This window comes from Nicotiana sylvestris, chromosome 1, assembly GCF_000393655.2.
Source record: "Nicotiana sylvestris chromosome 1, ASM39365v2, whole genome shotgun sequence".
NCBI classification, from domain to species: domain Eukaryota; kingdom Viridiplantae; phylum Streptophyta; class Magnoliopsida; order Solanales; family Solanaceae; genus Nicotiana; species Nicotiana sylvestris.
The window spans coordinates 97,643,168-97,659,479 of NC_091057.1; the positions used below are offsets into that span (position 1 = coordinate 97,643,168).

The 16,312-nt window shown below is 40.6% G+C and overlaps 1 protein-coding gene across 1 annotated transcript; it reads right to left on the bottom strand.

The window, feature by feature from the left end:
• Positions 1-7,222: 7,222 nt before the first annotated feature.
• LOC138872546 (uncharacterized) lies at positions 7,223-10,682 on the bottom strand. Its single transcript, XM_070150745.1, has 3 exons — positions 10,497-10,682; positions 9,845-10,275; positions 7,223-7,298 (listed from the first exon to the last, which is right to left on the bottom strand). Exons 1-3 carry the CDS (start codon positions 10,680-10,682, stop codon positions 7,223-7,225), a joined length of 693 nt encoding a protein of 230 aa, XP_070006846.1.
• Positions 10,683-16,312: the final 5,630 nt, after the last annotated feature.

Consider the following 16,312-nt stretch of genomic DNA (forward strand, 5'->3'; position numbering starts at 1 on the left):
TGGCTGGTGAACTTCTTTTACCAGAGTTCTCTTATCTACCTCAATCATGAGTTATACTTCCCACACTTTATCTTCTTAAGAACTTCCTAAAAATACTTATAGAATTGTTGTGAGCTAAGTCTTTAACCAGTACTCCGGAGACTAGAGTCTCGTGTAATGGTACTACCCTCGTGATACATAACTGGGCATGATTCTATAGCTTTCTATGATCATTTTATCATCAATAACTAAACTTGGTGATCATTCTACTCACTTTGTTTTTCTTATACTTGCTAGACATAATCCGTGTGGTAATTATACAATTTTCCCTCATTATCGAGATGGTTTTCTTTCATATCCCATGCTACTATTCGAGTTTCAGATCTCCAACTGGACTTACTGAAAATTTTCACATCACCCCTTACACCACAGGTCTTATACTTGTGGATCCTTCTATTTTTGCTGGGATCCAAATAACTTTCCTTATTCTCTGCAATTCTTTGCACTCTACGTCAATGACGACTCATCTTCCAACTTACTTCTGAGAAATCTTTCTTACTAGGAAAAACTAAATTATTCACTTAACGGAAAGCTAATGTATTCACAGCTATCATGTACAATCTTAATAATTTAACTCTGCTCACACTATCAATCCTGGAGAAACCACATTACGATAATTCCTAAAGGCTATTCTTCTATAGTTTGTGCTCTCACTGCTAGCTAATATTTTTTTCCCACTGCTACTGTACTTTGAGTTTAACTTAAACTCTTTGGGTTCTAATACATATTCGGTATTTCAAACTGTCATCCACTCATTAGAGTTAACCTAGCTAAGTGAATCAAATTGTACCCCTACTAGCTCTGCTGAAAGTGCAAATTCACTGTATCAACTCAAAACTTACTTACTATTTGTCACACCTCCCTTTTCACCTACACCCCCATAAAGGAGTGCATAAGGGAGTTTTTCCAATTAAAGGACAATCGAAATGAGATTTATTTATTATTAACTTCAGAGACGCCACTTGGGATATTTACGGTGTCCCAAGTCACCGGTTCAAATCCCGAATCGAGGAAAGATTGACTCTATTTCACAGTCTGTGAACACAAAAATCCGGGTAAGGAATTCTATTAACCCGGGAGAAATTATTAGGCATTCCCAAGTTCCGTGGTTCTAGCACGGTCGCTCAACTGTTATATTCAGCTTAATTATCTGATTTTAAACAATTATGAACCTATGTGCGAATTTTAACTTTAACCGCTTTTAATTAATTTCTAAAGAAGATTTAACGTCGTCTAAAACATGTCTTTGGATCGCGCCACATGAAATGCACCCGCAATCCGAAACACATTTTATTCAACGTTATTAAGATTTGGATTTGGGTCACATGAAATGCACACCCAAGTTTAAGGAAGTTAATTATTAAAATAACGCGCCTAAAGTGACTACGCGTTTGCAACTTTGCGAGGGCCATGGAATTTCAACTAAACGACACGCCTCGAATTCTAAAGATCAAAACAAGATTAATTAAATGAGGGTCATGCAATTGTCATTTTTGTTTGGAATGGCGTACCTCAATTTCAATTTTAAAGGGTATTCAAGCTAGATTTAGGAGGACCATAAACTATTTTTATTGTCTAATATGGCACACCTCCAATCTACTTTTGAGATAGTCTAGCTTAATTAAAGAAAAAGCCCAAAGGAACTCAAGAGGTGTTTTATGTTAAAGTTTAAACTCAAAAATGGAATAAGTAAACAAAGGTCCATTTCCTTTTTAAAACTGAGCCCAATAATGTACTGTGACTAGGGAACCATCGACTTTAAAACGACTTGGGCCAAACCTCAGTAACAGGCCCAATTCGAAAACATTGCAGCTGAAGGACGGGAGCTCAGGATCGAATCCCTTTGAGCCTAAATTAATTCCATTAGAAATTGGGCTCCAGATGGCCACTATGTAGTCCAAATTAAGCTACTGATCTTTAACATTTTTTACATAACGAAATATCAATGGCTGCTTAAACAAACAAATACCCAGATTAAATCAAATACATTGTCTAGGATGTATTTACCATGCCTTATACACCATCAAATTAATACCCCGCATACTAACACAATTTCCATACTCAATGTACATATGTTGACATACGTTCCCCTGTACCTCATTCCCCTTATCTTAGATACCCATTAATAAAGACTTGACATCAACAACTACCTAACAAAACAATCAGAGGTTAAATACAACATATTCTTATGCTAATAGACTCAAAGCATGACCCAGCTAATGGTCCACTAACCAATTTCGAACTCTCAGCAATGCAAGATTATCCAATTTATACAAACTCAACAAAACTAACTCCAATTACAACTCACTCTTAAATGAATACATCCGCCAGAATCTTTCTCAAACCAAGTATTACAAGTTAATTACTAAATTGAAAGAAGAGAAGATGATTCAGATTCACAACATCAAAATTTATCTTATTTTTCAAATCCATACTTCGAGCTACATCAAAGGGCATCCATATGATCGAGGAATACCTGGAAATGAGCAAAGCAAACAAACGATGTGAAGAATTTGCAGTCAAGTAGTAGCAGTACAACATAATCAACACCAACAGAATCAGCTCAAACCAAAATGAGTATGAAAGCAGTAAAAACAGTCCCCCTCTAACAGTAACCACAACAACTTCACAAACTAAACCTTAAAGACACACTTCAATCCATTTTAACACTAGAAAAATTAGAAATCCTTTTCAGAAATTGAAAACTTGAGAAATCACAGGATGATTTTCAATGAAACAGTAACTTCATTCCTATTTTTCAGTTGTTTTTGTTTTTCTGCAATTTTTTATCAAAAATCTCTGACTTGAGTCTCAAGTTAGGATGCCTTTATAGGCAAGCTATTAGGGCAGCTTAAAGAAGATCAGATTTGTAATTAGACCCTTTTCAGCTTCTTTTTCTTTGCTTTTTAGTCCTGCCTTTTGACTTTTTAACCAAGTAAGTGTACTATGCAGCTTCTAGGAAGCTTCATGGGTGGCTACTTGAGAGATTCTCTCAGTAACTTCCCCAGTTTACCCTTAATACCCCCTGAATTTTACTTTGAGAACCAGACCAAGATGGGTCAAAATTTGGCCCAATACTAAACCAAATCAGGTGGGCTGCTCCTTGCCAAATGGATCAAAGACAGCCCAAAGCCTAAGCGAGCACTTATCCAATTGAAAAGAATACACTACAGACCTAGATATCATGAAATGATTTCAACAACAATCCTAATTCAATAACTGATCAATTCACAGCTAGGTGAAGGATTAACTAAATTACTAAATCAATATAAACTAATTAACCTAAGCTAAAGAACTAACAAGAAGGAAATCAGAGACTTAACTCTAAAACTAAACAGACGGGCAAACAAGGTTAGTGAACAAGTTTTAGGAGTTGAAAAGAAAATTAAAAACGACCAGAATCAGATACCAAAGCCAAATTAATCTAAAGGAGGGAAAACTAAACCTAAGTCTATTCACAGAAGACAAAATTAGTCAAGGCAAACGGAAAAGAAAAGAAGAAGATCAAGAGATAAAACGGACATACATAAGAACTCACCAAGCAAACTTGAAACCAAACCAAATTTCTTGGTTTAACGAAATTGATGCTATTCACTTGTTCTTTGTTAAGAACAAGTGAACTACATCGATTTTGCGTCGAACCAAGACTTCGAATCGTGACAACCAATATGCCTGGGCCAGTGCATGATCAGAACTGAAGGTGAAGAGATTCGGGGTTTTAGGGTCTCTCATTTGATTTGAGAATCGAGCAACTCTGCGAGGATTTGAGAGAAACTCGTTGTGGATTAGGAAAGACTGAGCCATAGGGGTTATCTAGTGTTAATTTAGGGTGGTTTGGGGAAGGTTAGGTTTTTGGTCTAGTCTTCGATTTAAGATTCGAGACGAACCAGGGGATTTGAAAGATATGGGTTAGGGACTTGGGAAGAGGAGATGAATGTGGTATTGGGGTGTAAAAATGGGGGTGAACAGAGGTGGCGCCGCCGGGTTAAGGCGACGAGAATTAGGGACGACGGGTTAGGGTTTATGTTTGGACTTTGAAGGACGAAGGTGAGAGAGAGACAGGTGGGGAGGGGGGTTTCTGAGGGGGTGGGGTTTATTCAGACACTTAAATAGCCTGGGGAGGCTACTTCCCAATCATCGGATCAATGGAGATTAACAGCTGGGATCTGGGGGAGACAAACGACGTCGTTTGGTGAGGGGGGGGGGTTGGACCGGGTAAGACGGGTTTTGGGCTTGGGTAAACAAGTTTCAAAGGGGTTGAGTTAATTGGGCTTGGGGAATTTCAATTAAAAAGGCCCAAAATCCGGGTTGCTTTCATTTCTTTCCCCTTTTTTTACTTTTATTTTTTATTTTTTATTTTCAATTTCTAATTTTCCTTTCTTTTTCCAAATTAAATTAGAAAAACCTAAATTAATCCCTAAATCAAATAATCCTACCAAATTAAATTAATTAACTCTAAATAATAATTAAATACCAAAATTGAAAGAAAACTACCAAAATTCGAAACTAAAAAAAAAAATTAAAAAATGCAAACAATGAGTTATTTTTTGGTGATTTTTCCATTTTCGTAAAACAAACTAATTTACTAATTAATTAATTCTTAAATGCAATGCGTGATATTTTTGCTATTTTTCATGATTTAAATAAAATTAAATATGCACACAAAATGTAAACAAACACGAAAATTGGGCAATTAATTCCTAAAAACCAAATAATAAAAGAAAAACTCTAATTTGGGGATTATGTAGGAGTAATTCATGCGATGCAAAAATCACGTGCTCACAGCTGCCCCTCTTTGCCCGAAAACATGAAGAGTTTTTGTGCAAAGATAAAGTGAGTGGATACGAGCGATTTTTGCCCGTTTGAATACTTTGTGGGAAGTATTTTTGAAAGATTTGATCGCACCCTGCTTCCGAGGTTGCCTACATATCCTTGGCTATAAAGGAATCAGGTCAGTGTAGTTCGGGAAGTTTTGGTAGCTGGGACTACCATGAAGCTGTGATTTCACTGTTGCTGATGCTGCTGCTACTGCTTACTGAACCCCCTTATTACACTATGATAAAATAAAAAGAAGCTAGACTAGACTATGATCTATGCATTACAAAATCCTATCTATACCTCAAACTTGATCTTGCAGCTTTTGTTGCCATGTTGACTTGTATTTTCCCGATGGAATTCCTTTGTTGTCGACTTGAATTGTAATATGAGATGTTTTCCCTTTCTCCAGGTGAACGCCTGATTGCTGAAACTTGAATGTATTCCGTTGTTCTCCAGGTGGGCTCCTGATTGCTGAACTTGAAATGTATTCCCTTGTTCTCCAGGTGGGCACCTGATTGCTGAACTTGAAATGTATTCCCTTGTTCTCCAGGTGGGCGCCTGATTGCTGAACTTGAAAGTGTATTCCCTTGTTCTCCAGGTGGGCGCCTGATTACTAAAACTTGAAATGTATTCCCTTGTTCTCCAGGTGGGCGCCTGATTGCTGAACTTGAAAGTGTATTCCCTTGTTCTCCAGGTGGGTGCCTGATTGCCAAAACTCGAACTGTATTCCCTTGTTCTCCAGGTGGGCGCCTGATTGCTAAACTTGAAAGTATATTCCCTTGTTCTCCAGGTGGGTGTCTGATTGCCAAAACTCGAACTGTATTCCCTTGTTCTCCAGGTGGGCGTCTGATTGCCAAAACTTGAACTGCATTTCCCTTGTTCTCCAAGTGGGTGTCTGATTGCCAAAACTCGATCTGTATTCTCTTGTTCTCCAAGTAGGCGCCTGATTTCCACAAAATAAACAAAGACAAACAAAGAAAACTTCTATCCCAGTTTGGTGTTGGGCGCATCTGTGAGGGTTAATTGAATCATGTTACCAAATATCTCTATAAATTTGAAAGCTAAATCCCATTATCCAGGAGGGTCCTGAAAACTCCTAGTTAAATGACGGTTTTGAAATCTAAATTATATCTTCTAAAGGTGTTACTCCTGCTACATCTTGTTATCTAAGAAAGTCTTAAACTACATCCCATTATCCAGGAGGGTCTTGACAACAAAAAATTAAATCCCATTGTCCAGGAGGGTCCTGAAAACTTAAAATTAAATCCCATTATCCAGGCGGGTCCTGAACACCTAAAACTAAATCCCATTATCTAGGAGGGTCCTGAACACCTAAAACTAAATCCCATTATCCAGGAGGGTCCTGAAATTTAAAATCAAATCTCATCTTAAGGGTGAAAATTTCGGAGCTAAATTCTACTTCCTAACGATGAAACTTATGCTAAATCTTAGCATCTAAGGGAGATATTAAACTAAGTCTCATTATTTAGGAGGGTCCTTAAAATTTCAAATTGAATCTTATCCTAAGCATGAAAACTTCAAAGCCAAACCTAGCTAGATCTTGTTACTCATGAACGTTTTGAATTTTAACTTAGTCTCATTGTCCAGGAGGGTCCTGAGAATTTTTAAGATTAAACCCCATTATCCAGGAGGACCCTGAAATTTTAAAATTAAATCCCATTATCCAGGAGGGTCCTGAAAATTTAAAATTAAATCCCATTATCCAGGAGGGTCCTAAAAACTTAAAACTAAATCCCATTATCCAGGCGGGTCCTAAACATTTAAAATTAAATCCCATTATCCAGGAGGGTCCTCAAAATTTAAAATTAAATCCCATTATCCAGGAGGGTTCTGAACGTTTAAAATTAAATCCCATTATCCAGGAGGGTCCTGAGCACTTAAAATTAAATCCCATTATCCAGGAGGGTCCTGAGAACTTAAAATTAAATCCCATTATCCAGGAGGGTCCTGAGAACTTAAAATTAAATCCGATTATCCAGGAGGGCCCTAACAACAAAAAATTAAATCCCATTATCTAGGAGGGTCCTGAAAATCAAAAATCAAGTATTATCTTAAAAGTGACAATTTTACGGCTAAATTATATTACCCTACACCAAACTTACACTAAATGTTGTTATCTAATCGAAATCTTAAAGCTAAGTCCCATTATTCAGGAGGGTCCTGACAACTCTTAATTGAATCCTATCTTAAACATGCAAACTTTGAAACAAACTTATATTCCTTGGGGTACATTTATGCTAGATTTTGCTACTCGTTATTGTTTTGAATTTTAAACTAGGTCCCATTTTCCAGGAGGATCCTGAGAATTTCAACTTAAATCCTATTATCCTGGGGGTCCTGAAAATCAAACATCAAACCTGTCTGGTGCTTGCCTTTCCCCTGCGGAGGAGTTCTCCGGAACAACCGAAATTTTCTTGCCCCTGTTTCAATCAAAGAGAAATCTTGTCAGTTTAAATGTGGTGGTTAGTTGATGGCATTCTTTGCTGAAGGTCTCTCCGCTGCCGTGCTTTGTTTTGATTGGCTCCCTCTGAACTGGCTAAGAACCGCTTGGCTTCCCGGATGACTTTCAAACCCCCATGATCTTGGATGACCCGAGTGTTCTATACCCAAACAGTTGTGTTTCATCTCTGACCCATCTGTTTGACCCTTTGCATTTCCCACGAAATTACTAAACCGTTTCACTGATGGAACTTCCACTTGACCTTTTATACCCTATTCCACATCATGCTACCTCTAGCAATGCCTTGTCTGCCCTGCGCCTTTTGCAATTTTGAAGCTGGTAGTGAGCTTTGAAATTCCTTCTTATTTGCTTAAACAGAACTGACATTGGGAACATCTTAGAGAAATAAACCCAAAAGAAATGAAATGCAATGACTTTCAGAGTTAAGGATAAGAAAATCCAAACTGGAAGACTATCTGAAGGGGAAAAAGAAAAGAGACTTATCTGAGTGGAGCAGCTGGCACCAATGATCATGACATACATTTTGGATTAATCGGCCCAATCTGTCCAACCAATCAACTTTTAGTTGCCATACTTTGCTGCCCCGGAGTTTCCATAACCTGACTTCTTCACCAAAACCTTGACCTTGTTCGGCCTACGGTGCCTTAAAGGGTTTTCACCAACAAACCTCTCTCATTTGTTCATCTCTCAACTTACTTTCGCCTCGAGGTACCCGTGAAGGTTTTCACCAATAAGACTCTCTCATTTTAATTTCTCTCAGCTCCCGTCGCCTTACGGTGCCCATGTGGGTTTTCACCAATAAGACTCTCTCATTTTCAATATTTTCTACTTGGACCAGAGTGTTGCCCTTGATATGAATCACCTCCACCTGCTTGACTTGGCATCTCTCGAAGACTGATCGGAAGGTATTTCTCTGGACCGTAATGTGGGCTTTTGGATAGGGTTAGAAAGAAAGGATATTAAAGGCTCAAAACAATTCGAATGGGTTCAAAATTATAACTTTCGGAATTAGATTTCTAACAACAACCAAAACTTCTACCCCAGTTTCTTGTTTGGGGACTTTTGGATTTTTATTTTGATGGGACCGAACCGTGAGGCTGCCTACGTATCCTTAAAAGGAATCAGGTCGAACGTAGTTCATGTCATAGAAATTACTTTGTTGTTGTGATTTTCTCTTTTCTCTTTCTTTTCTTTCTCTTTTTTGCTTTCTTTTCTCTTTTTGTTTTTTTTTCTTTTTTTTTCTTTCTCTTTCCATTCTTTTCTTCTTTTTTCATTCTTTTTTTTTCTTTCTTTACTTATCTTTCACGCTTGTGTTTCTGATATTTGCTACTGATTCCGAAAGAGGGGTATGAAAGAAAATAAATAAAGCTCAAAGGTGCTAACAAAGGATAAAGTATTTAAATAGCAGAACAAAAATGCCTTCGTCATTCCAAATCTTCAAAAATATGCCAAGTACAAACAAATATAAATTAACCAAAGAAAATCATACATAGTATCTCTTGACCGCATCGGAATTGAGGGCCATTTCTACACACTTGCCTTCTATATCTGTTAAATACAAAGCGCCATTTGAGAACACTCTAGTTACGATGAATGGCCCCTGCCAGTTTGGAGCGAACTTGCCTTTGGCCTCAGCCTGATGTGGAAGGATACGTCTCAATACTAACTGACCCACTTCAAACTTCCATGGACGCACCTTCTTATTATATGCTCTGGCCATTCTCTATTGATACAACTGGCCATGACACACTGCTGCTAATCTTTTCTCATCAATCAGACTCAATTATTCCAAGCGGGTTTTGACCCACTCATCATCATCGATCTCAGCCTCCGCGACAATTCGAAGGGATGGAATTTCCACTTCTGCGGGTATCACTGCTTCGGTGTCATACACCAACAAATAAGGAGTCGCCCCTACTGAAGTACGGACAGTAGTGCGATAACCCAGCAATGCAAACGGAAGCTTCTCATGCCATTGCCTGGACCCTTCCACCATTTTTCGAAGTGTCTTCTTTATGTTCTTGTTGGCTGCCTCGACTGCTCCATTCGCTTTGGGGCGATATGGGGGTGGAATTGCGATGTGTAATCTTAAACTCTTGACATACCTCTTTCATCATATGACTATTGAGATTAGCCCCATTGTCTGTAATGATCACCTTTGGTATCCCGAACCGACAAATGATATTTGAGTGCACAAAATCGACCACTGCTTTCTTGGTCACGGACTTGAAGGTTTTAGCCTCTACCCACTTGGTGAAGTAGTCTATGGCCACCAGAATGAACCCGTGCCCGTTTGATACTGATGGATAAATTGTCCCAATGACATCCATGCCCCATGCAACAAAAGGCCATGGTGTAGACATCATGTGTAATTCAGATGGTGGAGAATGAATCAAATCTCCATGCACTTGGCACTGATGACATTTACGCACAAAACGGATACAATCTCGCTCCATAGTGAGCCAATAATAACCTGCTCGGAGAATCTTCTTTGCCAACACGTACCCACTCATGTGCGGTCCACAGACTCCAGAATGTACTTCGGTCATAATAGCTGTAGCCTGCCCAACATCTATGCATCTTAGTAGCCTAAGGTCTGGAGTCCTTTTGTACAGAACCCCTCCGCTGAAGAAAAAACTGCTTGCCAACCGCCTAATTGTTCTCTTTTGATCACCTGTGGCTTGTACTAGATACACCCCCAGCCTGATATATTCCTTGATATTGTGAAACCAAGGTTCCCCATCGAGCTCTTCTTCCACCACATTACAGTAAGCATGCTGATCGTGGATCTGAATCTGTAAAGGATCTATATAAGCCTTATCAGGATGGTGCAACATTGACGCTAGAGTAGCCAAAGCATCAGCGACCTCATTGTGAATCCTTGGAATATGCCTGAACTCTATTGATTGGAACCGTTGACAAAGATCTTGCAAGCACTGTCGATACAATATGAGTTTTAAATCTCGTGTTTCCCATTCTCCCTAAATCTGGTGCACCAGAAGGTCCGAGTTACCCAAGACCAAGACTTCCTGGACACCCATATCCACGGCCATCCTCAAACCAAAATGCATGCCTCGTACTCAGCCATGTTGTTAGTACAGTAGAACCGAAGCTGAGCCGTAACAGGGTAGTGATGCCCTATTTTAGAAACAAGTACCGCTCCTATCCCAACGCATTTCATGTTAGCAGCCCCATCAAAGAAAAGTTTCCATCTTGGCTTTGCAATCTGTTCCAATTCATCAATGTGCATTACCTCTGCATCAGGGAAATAGGACTTCAAAGGTTCGTATTCTTCATCCACAGGATTCTCAGCCAAATGGTCGGCCAATGCTTGTGTTTTCATCGCAGTCCAAGTCACGTAGACAATGTCAAATTTTGTGAGCAAAATCTGCCACTTTGCGAGCCTCCCTTTAGGCATAGGCTTCTGAAAGATATACTTTAACGGATCCAAACGAGAGATGAGGTAAGTAGTGTAAGATGACAAATAGTGCTTTAACTTCTGTGCCACCTAAGTGAGGGCGCAACACGTCCTCTCAAGATGAGTGTACTTAACCTCGTAAGATGTGAACTTCTTGCTGAGATAATAGATGGCCTACTCCTTCCTGCCGGTAATGTCATGCTGATCCAACACACAACCAAATGAATTGTCCAAGACCATCATATATAGAATCAAAGGTCTCTCTAGTTCTGGTGGGACCAACACAGGTGGGTTTGACAAGTACCCCTTTATCTTATCAAATGCTTCCTAACATTCATCTGTCCACTTGACCGCAACATCTTTCTTTAACAATTTGAAGATAGGCTCACAAGTTGTCGTGAGCTAAGCAATAAACCTGCTGATGTAATTCAATCTCCCCAACAGACTCATCACCTAAGTCTTGTTCTTTGGGGGTGGCAATTCCTGGATAGCTTTGATCTTTGATGGGTCTAATTCAATACCTCGGCGGTTGCCTATGAATCCCAACAACTTTCCAAACGGAACACCGAACTTGCATTTTGCAGGATTGAGCTTGAGATTGTACCTGTGAAGCCTTTGGAAGAACTTTCTCAGATCTCTGACATGGTCAGACTGCTTTCTAGACTTTACAATCACATCATCCACATAAACCTCGATCTCCCTATGTATCATGTCGTGGAATATGGTCGTTATTGCCCTCATGTAGGTTGCCCTAGCATTTTTCAAACCAAATGGCATGACTCGATAGCAGTACGTTCCCTATGGCGTGATAAATGCCGTCTTTTCTGTGTCCTCCTCATCCATTAAGATTTGGTGGTAGCCCGCATAACAATCCACAAAAGAATCAATCTTATGTTTGGCACAATTATCGATCAATATATGGATGTTTGGCAATGGGAAGTAATCCTTGGGACTCGCCTTGTTGAGATCTCGGTAATCAACACACACCCTGATCTTGCCATCCTTCTTCGGCACAGGCACAACATTGGCTAACCAGGTGGGATACCGGGTGACCCGAATGACCTTGGCCTCAAACTGTTTGGTGACCTCTTCCTTAATCTTCACACTCATATCAGTTTTACATTTCCTCAGCTTCTGCTTGATAGGGGGGAATGCCGGGTCAGTGGGCAATTTATGAACTACCAAGTTAGTGCTTAGACCCGGCATGTCATCATAGGACCATGCAAAAACATCTTTATTCTCGAACAGTGCTTTAATTATCTCCTCTCTGAGTTGTGGTTCAAGATGGACACTTATTTTAGTTTTCCGGACATTATCTTGGTCCCCTAAATTGATTGCTTCTGTATCACTCAGGTTAGGCTTGGGTTTTTCTTCAAAATGGCTTAATTCTTTACTAATCTCTTCAAAGTCTTCATCCTGGTCATATTCCGATTCACCATCACACTCTATTTCTTGAATTACTATTTCAGAATTAGATTGGTTTTTAAAACTGGGTCGGAGATTCCTCATGTATGTCATATCATTGAAGCCAGCATAAAAAGAACTGTACCAGGAAGAAAAGAAAAACAAAAATAAAACTCTCAAGAAGGAAGAAAAAGGGAAATTTCATTTTATTAAAGATAACAAGGTTTATACATCCAAACGGACGGAACATAGAATCTGAATTACAACCCTGGATTAATCCAGATAAACTGAAAGAAAATCAACGCAAACTACCAAAACTCCTTCCTGGTGGGGAGAGAAGTAGCTTCCCAATTGTTAATCTTTACATTGGGCCCAACAAATTGCACATCCGCCTTACTCAAACCCTCTCCAGCCTCTAACACGTACACATCGGCGAATAACCTCTCAAACTTTTCAATCAAATCTCCATCCATATCAACCACCGAACTGGGAACCATTGTTACTGGGCATTTTCTGGTACCAGGCCTGACAAATGATCAAGAAAGACGTGGGACCGGCTTTGGAAGGGCCCATGCCTTCTGTTTCATTTTTCTGGCTCTTCTTACGTCTGCGACTGTGGGCTTGAATCTTAGACCAAATGTATCCAAGTTTTTAGGAAGAGAAACCGGTTGTACGATACCTTGCAGAGATGCACCCAAACCCTTGCCCGGTACAAAACCATTTTTCAACATTTCAACGGCTACCACGACTGATGCAGCAACTACCCTAGGAGTTGGCATGCACTTCCCTTTTGGAATTTTCTCTACCGATACCATGTCAAAAACCTGATAAACCCACGGCCCCTTGTTGCCTTCAACCTCTGTGAGCGGAACAATGGCATCACCAGGAACACACAAATTATCTTCACTGTGCACAACAATTTCCTGTCTATCCCATTCAAACTTGACCATTTGATGCTGAGTAGACGGGACCGCTTTAGCAGCATGAATCCAGGGTCGACCTAACAATAGATTGTAAGAAACAGCAACATCGAGCACCTAGAATTCCATAGTAAATTCAACTGGCCCTATTGTAAGCTCAAGCACTATGTCCCCGACTGAATCTTTCCCTCCACCGTCAAATCCCCGAACATAGATACTGTTCCTATGAATTCTTTCATCATCCACCTTCAACTTGTTCAGAGTGGAGAGAGGGCAAATGTTCACACTGGAACCATTGTCAATCAGTACCCGAGTAACCACAGAATCTTCGTATTTCACCGTCAAGTAGATGGCTCTATTATGCTCAGTACCCTCCACGGGCAACTCATCATCAGAAAAAGTGACTCTGTTTACCTCAAATATTTTGTTAGCTATCTTTTCCAAGTGGTTTACTGAGATTTTGTCAGGAACGTGGGCTTCATTCAAGATCTTCATCAAATCCCGACGGTGCTCGTCTGAATGGATCAATAATGACTGATGAAATTTGAGCCGGTTTTTTCCTCAACTGCTCTACAATGGAATAGTCCTGCACTTTCATCTTTCTCACGAACTCCTCTTCTTCTTCCTCGGTCACAGCTTTCTTTGCCAATACTGGGTTATCTTTGGAGATCTTAGCTTTTCTCAACTCTTCGGGGGCAAAGCATCTCCCCGATCGAGTCAAACCATGGGTCTCACAAATTTCTTCTTTAACCTCTTTCCCCCTGTAAGTCACTGTCACTCGTTCATAATTCCACAAGACCGTCTTGATGTTGACTATTGGTAATTGAGTTACCGGCTTGATAATGACAGGATCTGTGCGGGCGTCTTTCACAATTACCACATGCTTGTTCGCCACTCCCGGCACAACCACTTTTGCTCTTTCAGGTTTCCCTGCAACATCGCTTGACGACCCTTTCTTGACCACCACAGATGATTCACTATTTGTCCCGTTCGACTCGATCACAGACTTCTTACTTGTTGACTTTTCAAACGGCCTGGCTTCACTAGACCGAATCATCATGACAATTTGCGAAAGCTTCTTAGGCTCCCCTCCCTTATGTACTATCTCAATCATATTTGTCTCATGATGGGCTGGCAATGGGTTCTGGTTAATATTAGGTGCCTTTGGAGCCTTTACCTCAATCCGATTAGTGTCAATGAGCTCTTGCATAGCTGTTTTCAATTGCCAGCACTTCTCTGTGTCATGCCCCCGGGCACCAGAACAATATTTGCAACTTATGGAGTGATCAAGATTCCTCAGGGGAGGATTTGGCAGTTTTGGCTCGATCGGACTCAGCATACCCAATTGCCTTAACCTGTGGAACAAACTGGTATAGGATTCTCCCAATGGAGTGAAAGTCTTCTTCTTCTGTAACCAGTCATTCTTGGTGGCCTAATTGGGCCTGAAACCTGTTCCAAGAGGATTTCGGTAGGCTCTCAATGGTGGATAAGTATTTTGCGGGGTTGGGTAGGGATTATGTGGAGTTGGCGCACGCCATTGCGCGTGAGCAGGAGGTTGAGGGTATGTTTGTGCATGTTGAACGGAAAAATGGGGATCTGGTGGTGGGTAATAGTGTTGTGGTGGGCTATATGGAGTATGGGGGTAAGTTTGGTGATAGGTCGAGGCTAGTTGTAGTAACGTGAAGGGCTCCTGGATCCGACCTAAGCTCCTGACTCAACTGTCACAACATCCTCTTTCTTCTTTTTCCCAAGTACACCTCCAGTACCATTTTGAATGGACTGGGTGGTCGCTTTGATTGCTGAATAACTCATGATCTTGTTGGACTTGAGTCCCTCCTCAACCATGCCTCCTATTTTTACAACCTCATTAAAGGACTTGCCCACTGCTGACACCAAATGACCAAAATAAGTGGGCTCCAAGGCCTGCAAGAAATAATCAACCATCTCGCTTTCTTTCAATGGAGGGTCAACCCTCGCGGCTTGCTCCCTCCAACGAAATCCATATTCCCGAAAACTCTCACCAGCCTTTTTCTCAATCTTCGTCAATGACAGACGGTTTGGGATAATTTCAAGATTGTACTGAAAATGGCAGGCGAAGGCTTGGGCCAAATCGTCCCATGTGTACCACCTATTGTGATCTTATCAAGTATATCATTCCAATGCTGATTCGCTCAGACTTTGGCTGAAATATGCCATCAATAATTCATCTCTTCCGCCTTCCCCTCTCATCTTGCTACAAAATCCTCTTAAGTGTGCTACTGGGTCACCATGCCCGTCGTACAGATCAAACTTAGGCATCTTGAACCCTATTGGTAACTAAACATCTGGGAACAGACATAAATCCTTATAGGCCACACTTACTTGACCTCCCAACCCCCTCATATCTCGAAACGATTGTTCTAAGCTTTTGAACTTTCTGATCATCTCCTCATGTTCGGGATTTTTGGGTGGTTTCTCGGTCTCTACCGGGAGATCAAGATGAGGGGTGTAAGAATATGGTCCTGGAACTTTGAAGGTGGGTTTAAGGGGATAATACTAGTTGTCATGAGTCTGGAACAGTGGTTCACTGGAAGATCGGTGTAATGCAGTAGGTGGAGGTGCCACAAAAACGGGATTGACTGGTGGAGAAGGGTATGGGACTTGTTTGGGTGGTGGAGCTTGAGAAGTATGGGAAGTGGTTCCATTGCATTTTTGGTAGAGGGGAAAGGCTGGAGATGAGTTCACAGTGGGAGGCTCCTGAGGTTGGGCCGATGGTGGGATATAAGCAGGGTTGACGAGATAAACCGGTAGTGGATGACCCTTTGCCCAGGCCTGGTACATTTCAGCCATTTGCTGCTTTAAATTATACATTTCTTCCTTCATCATATTAACATCCAATTCTTCTACCTCTTTTGACGGATCAACAATACTTGTCTCCAGTTCTTGGTTGGCTATGTTCAGCTTGTCTTTCGATCGGGTGTTGTAGGAGTGAGTTGCCAGAATGCCAATCAACTAACCACCTGCCTGAACTCAGTATATCAACAACAACCTTATTAGTGATTAGGGCTTTAACAAATTTGTAATCGCACATTTTGGGGAATGAATGTACCTAAGCAGTTAACCGTTTCTATTATGCATTTGATCGGCTGCTTGCATCACCCCGACTTTTCCTTATTTCCATTTGCAATTTCTCGTTTCCCCCCTTTTCTCTCTTTTTGTTCTAGCCTTTGCTTTGTCTTTGTTTTTATCCTC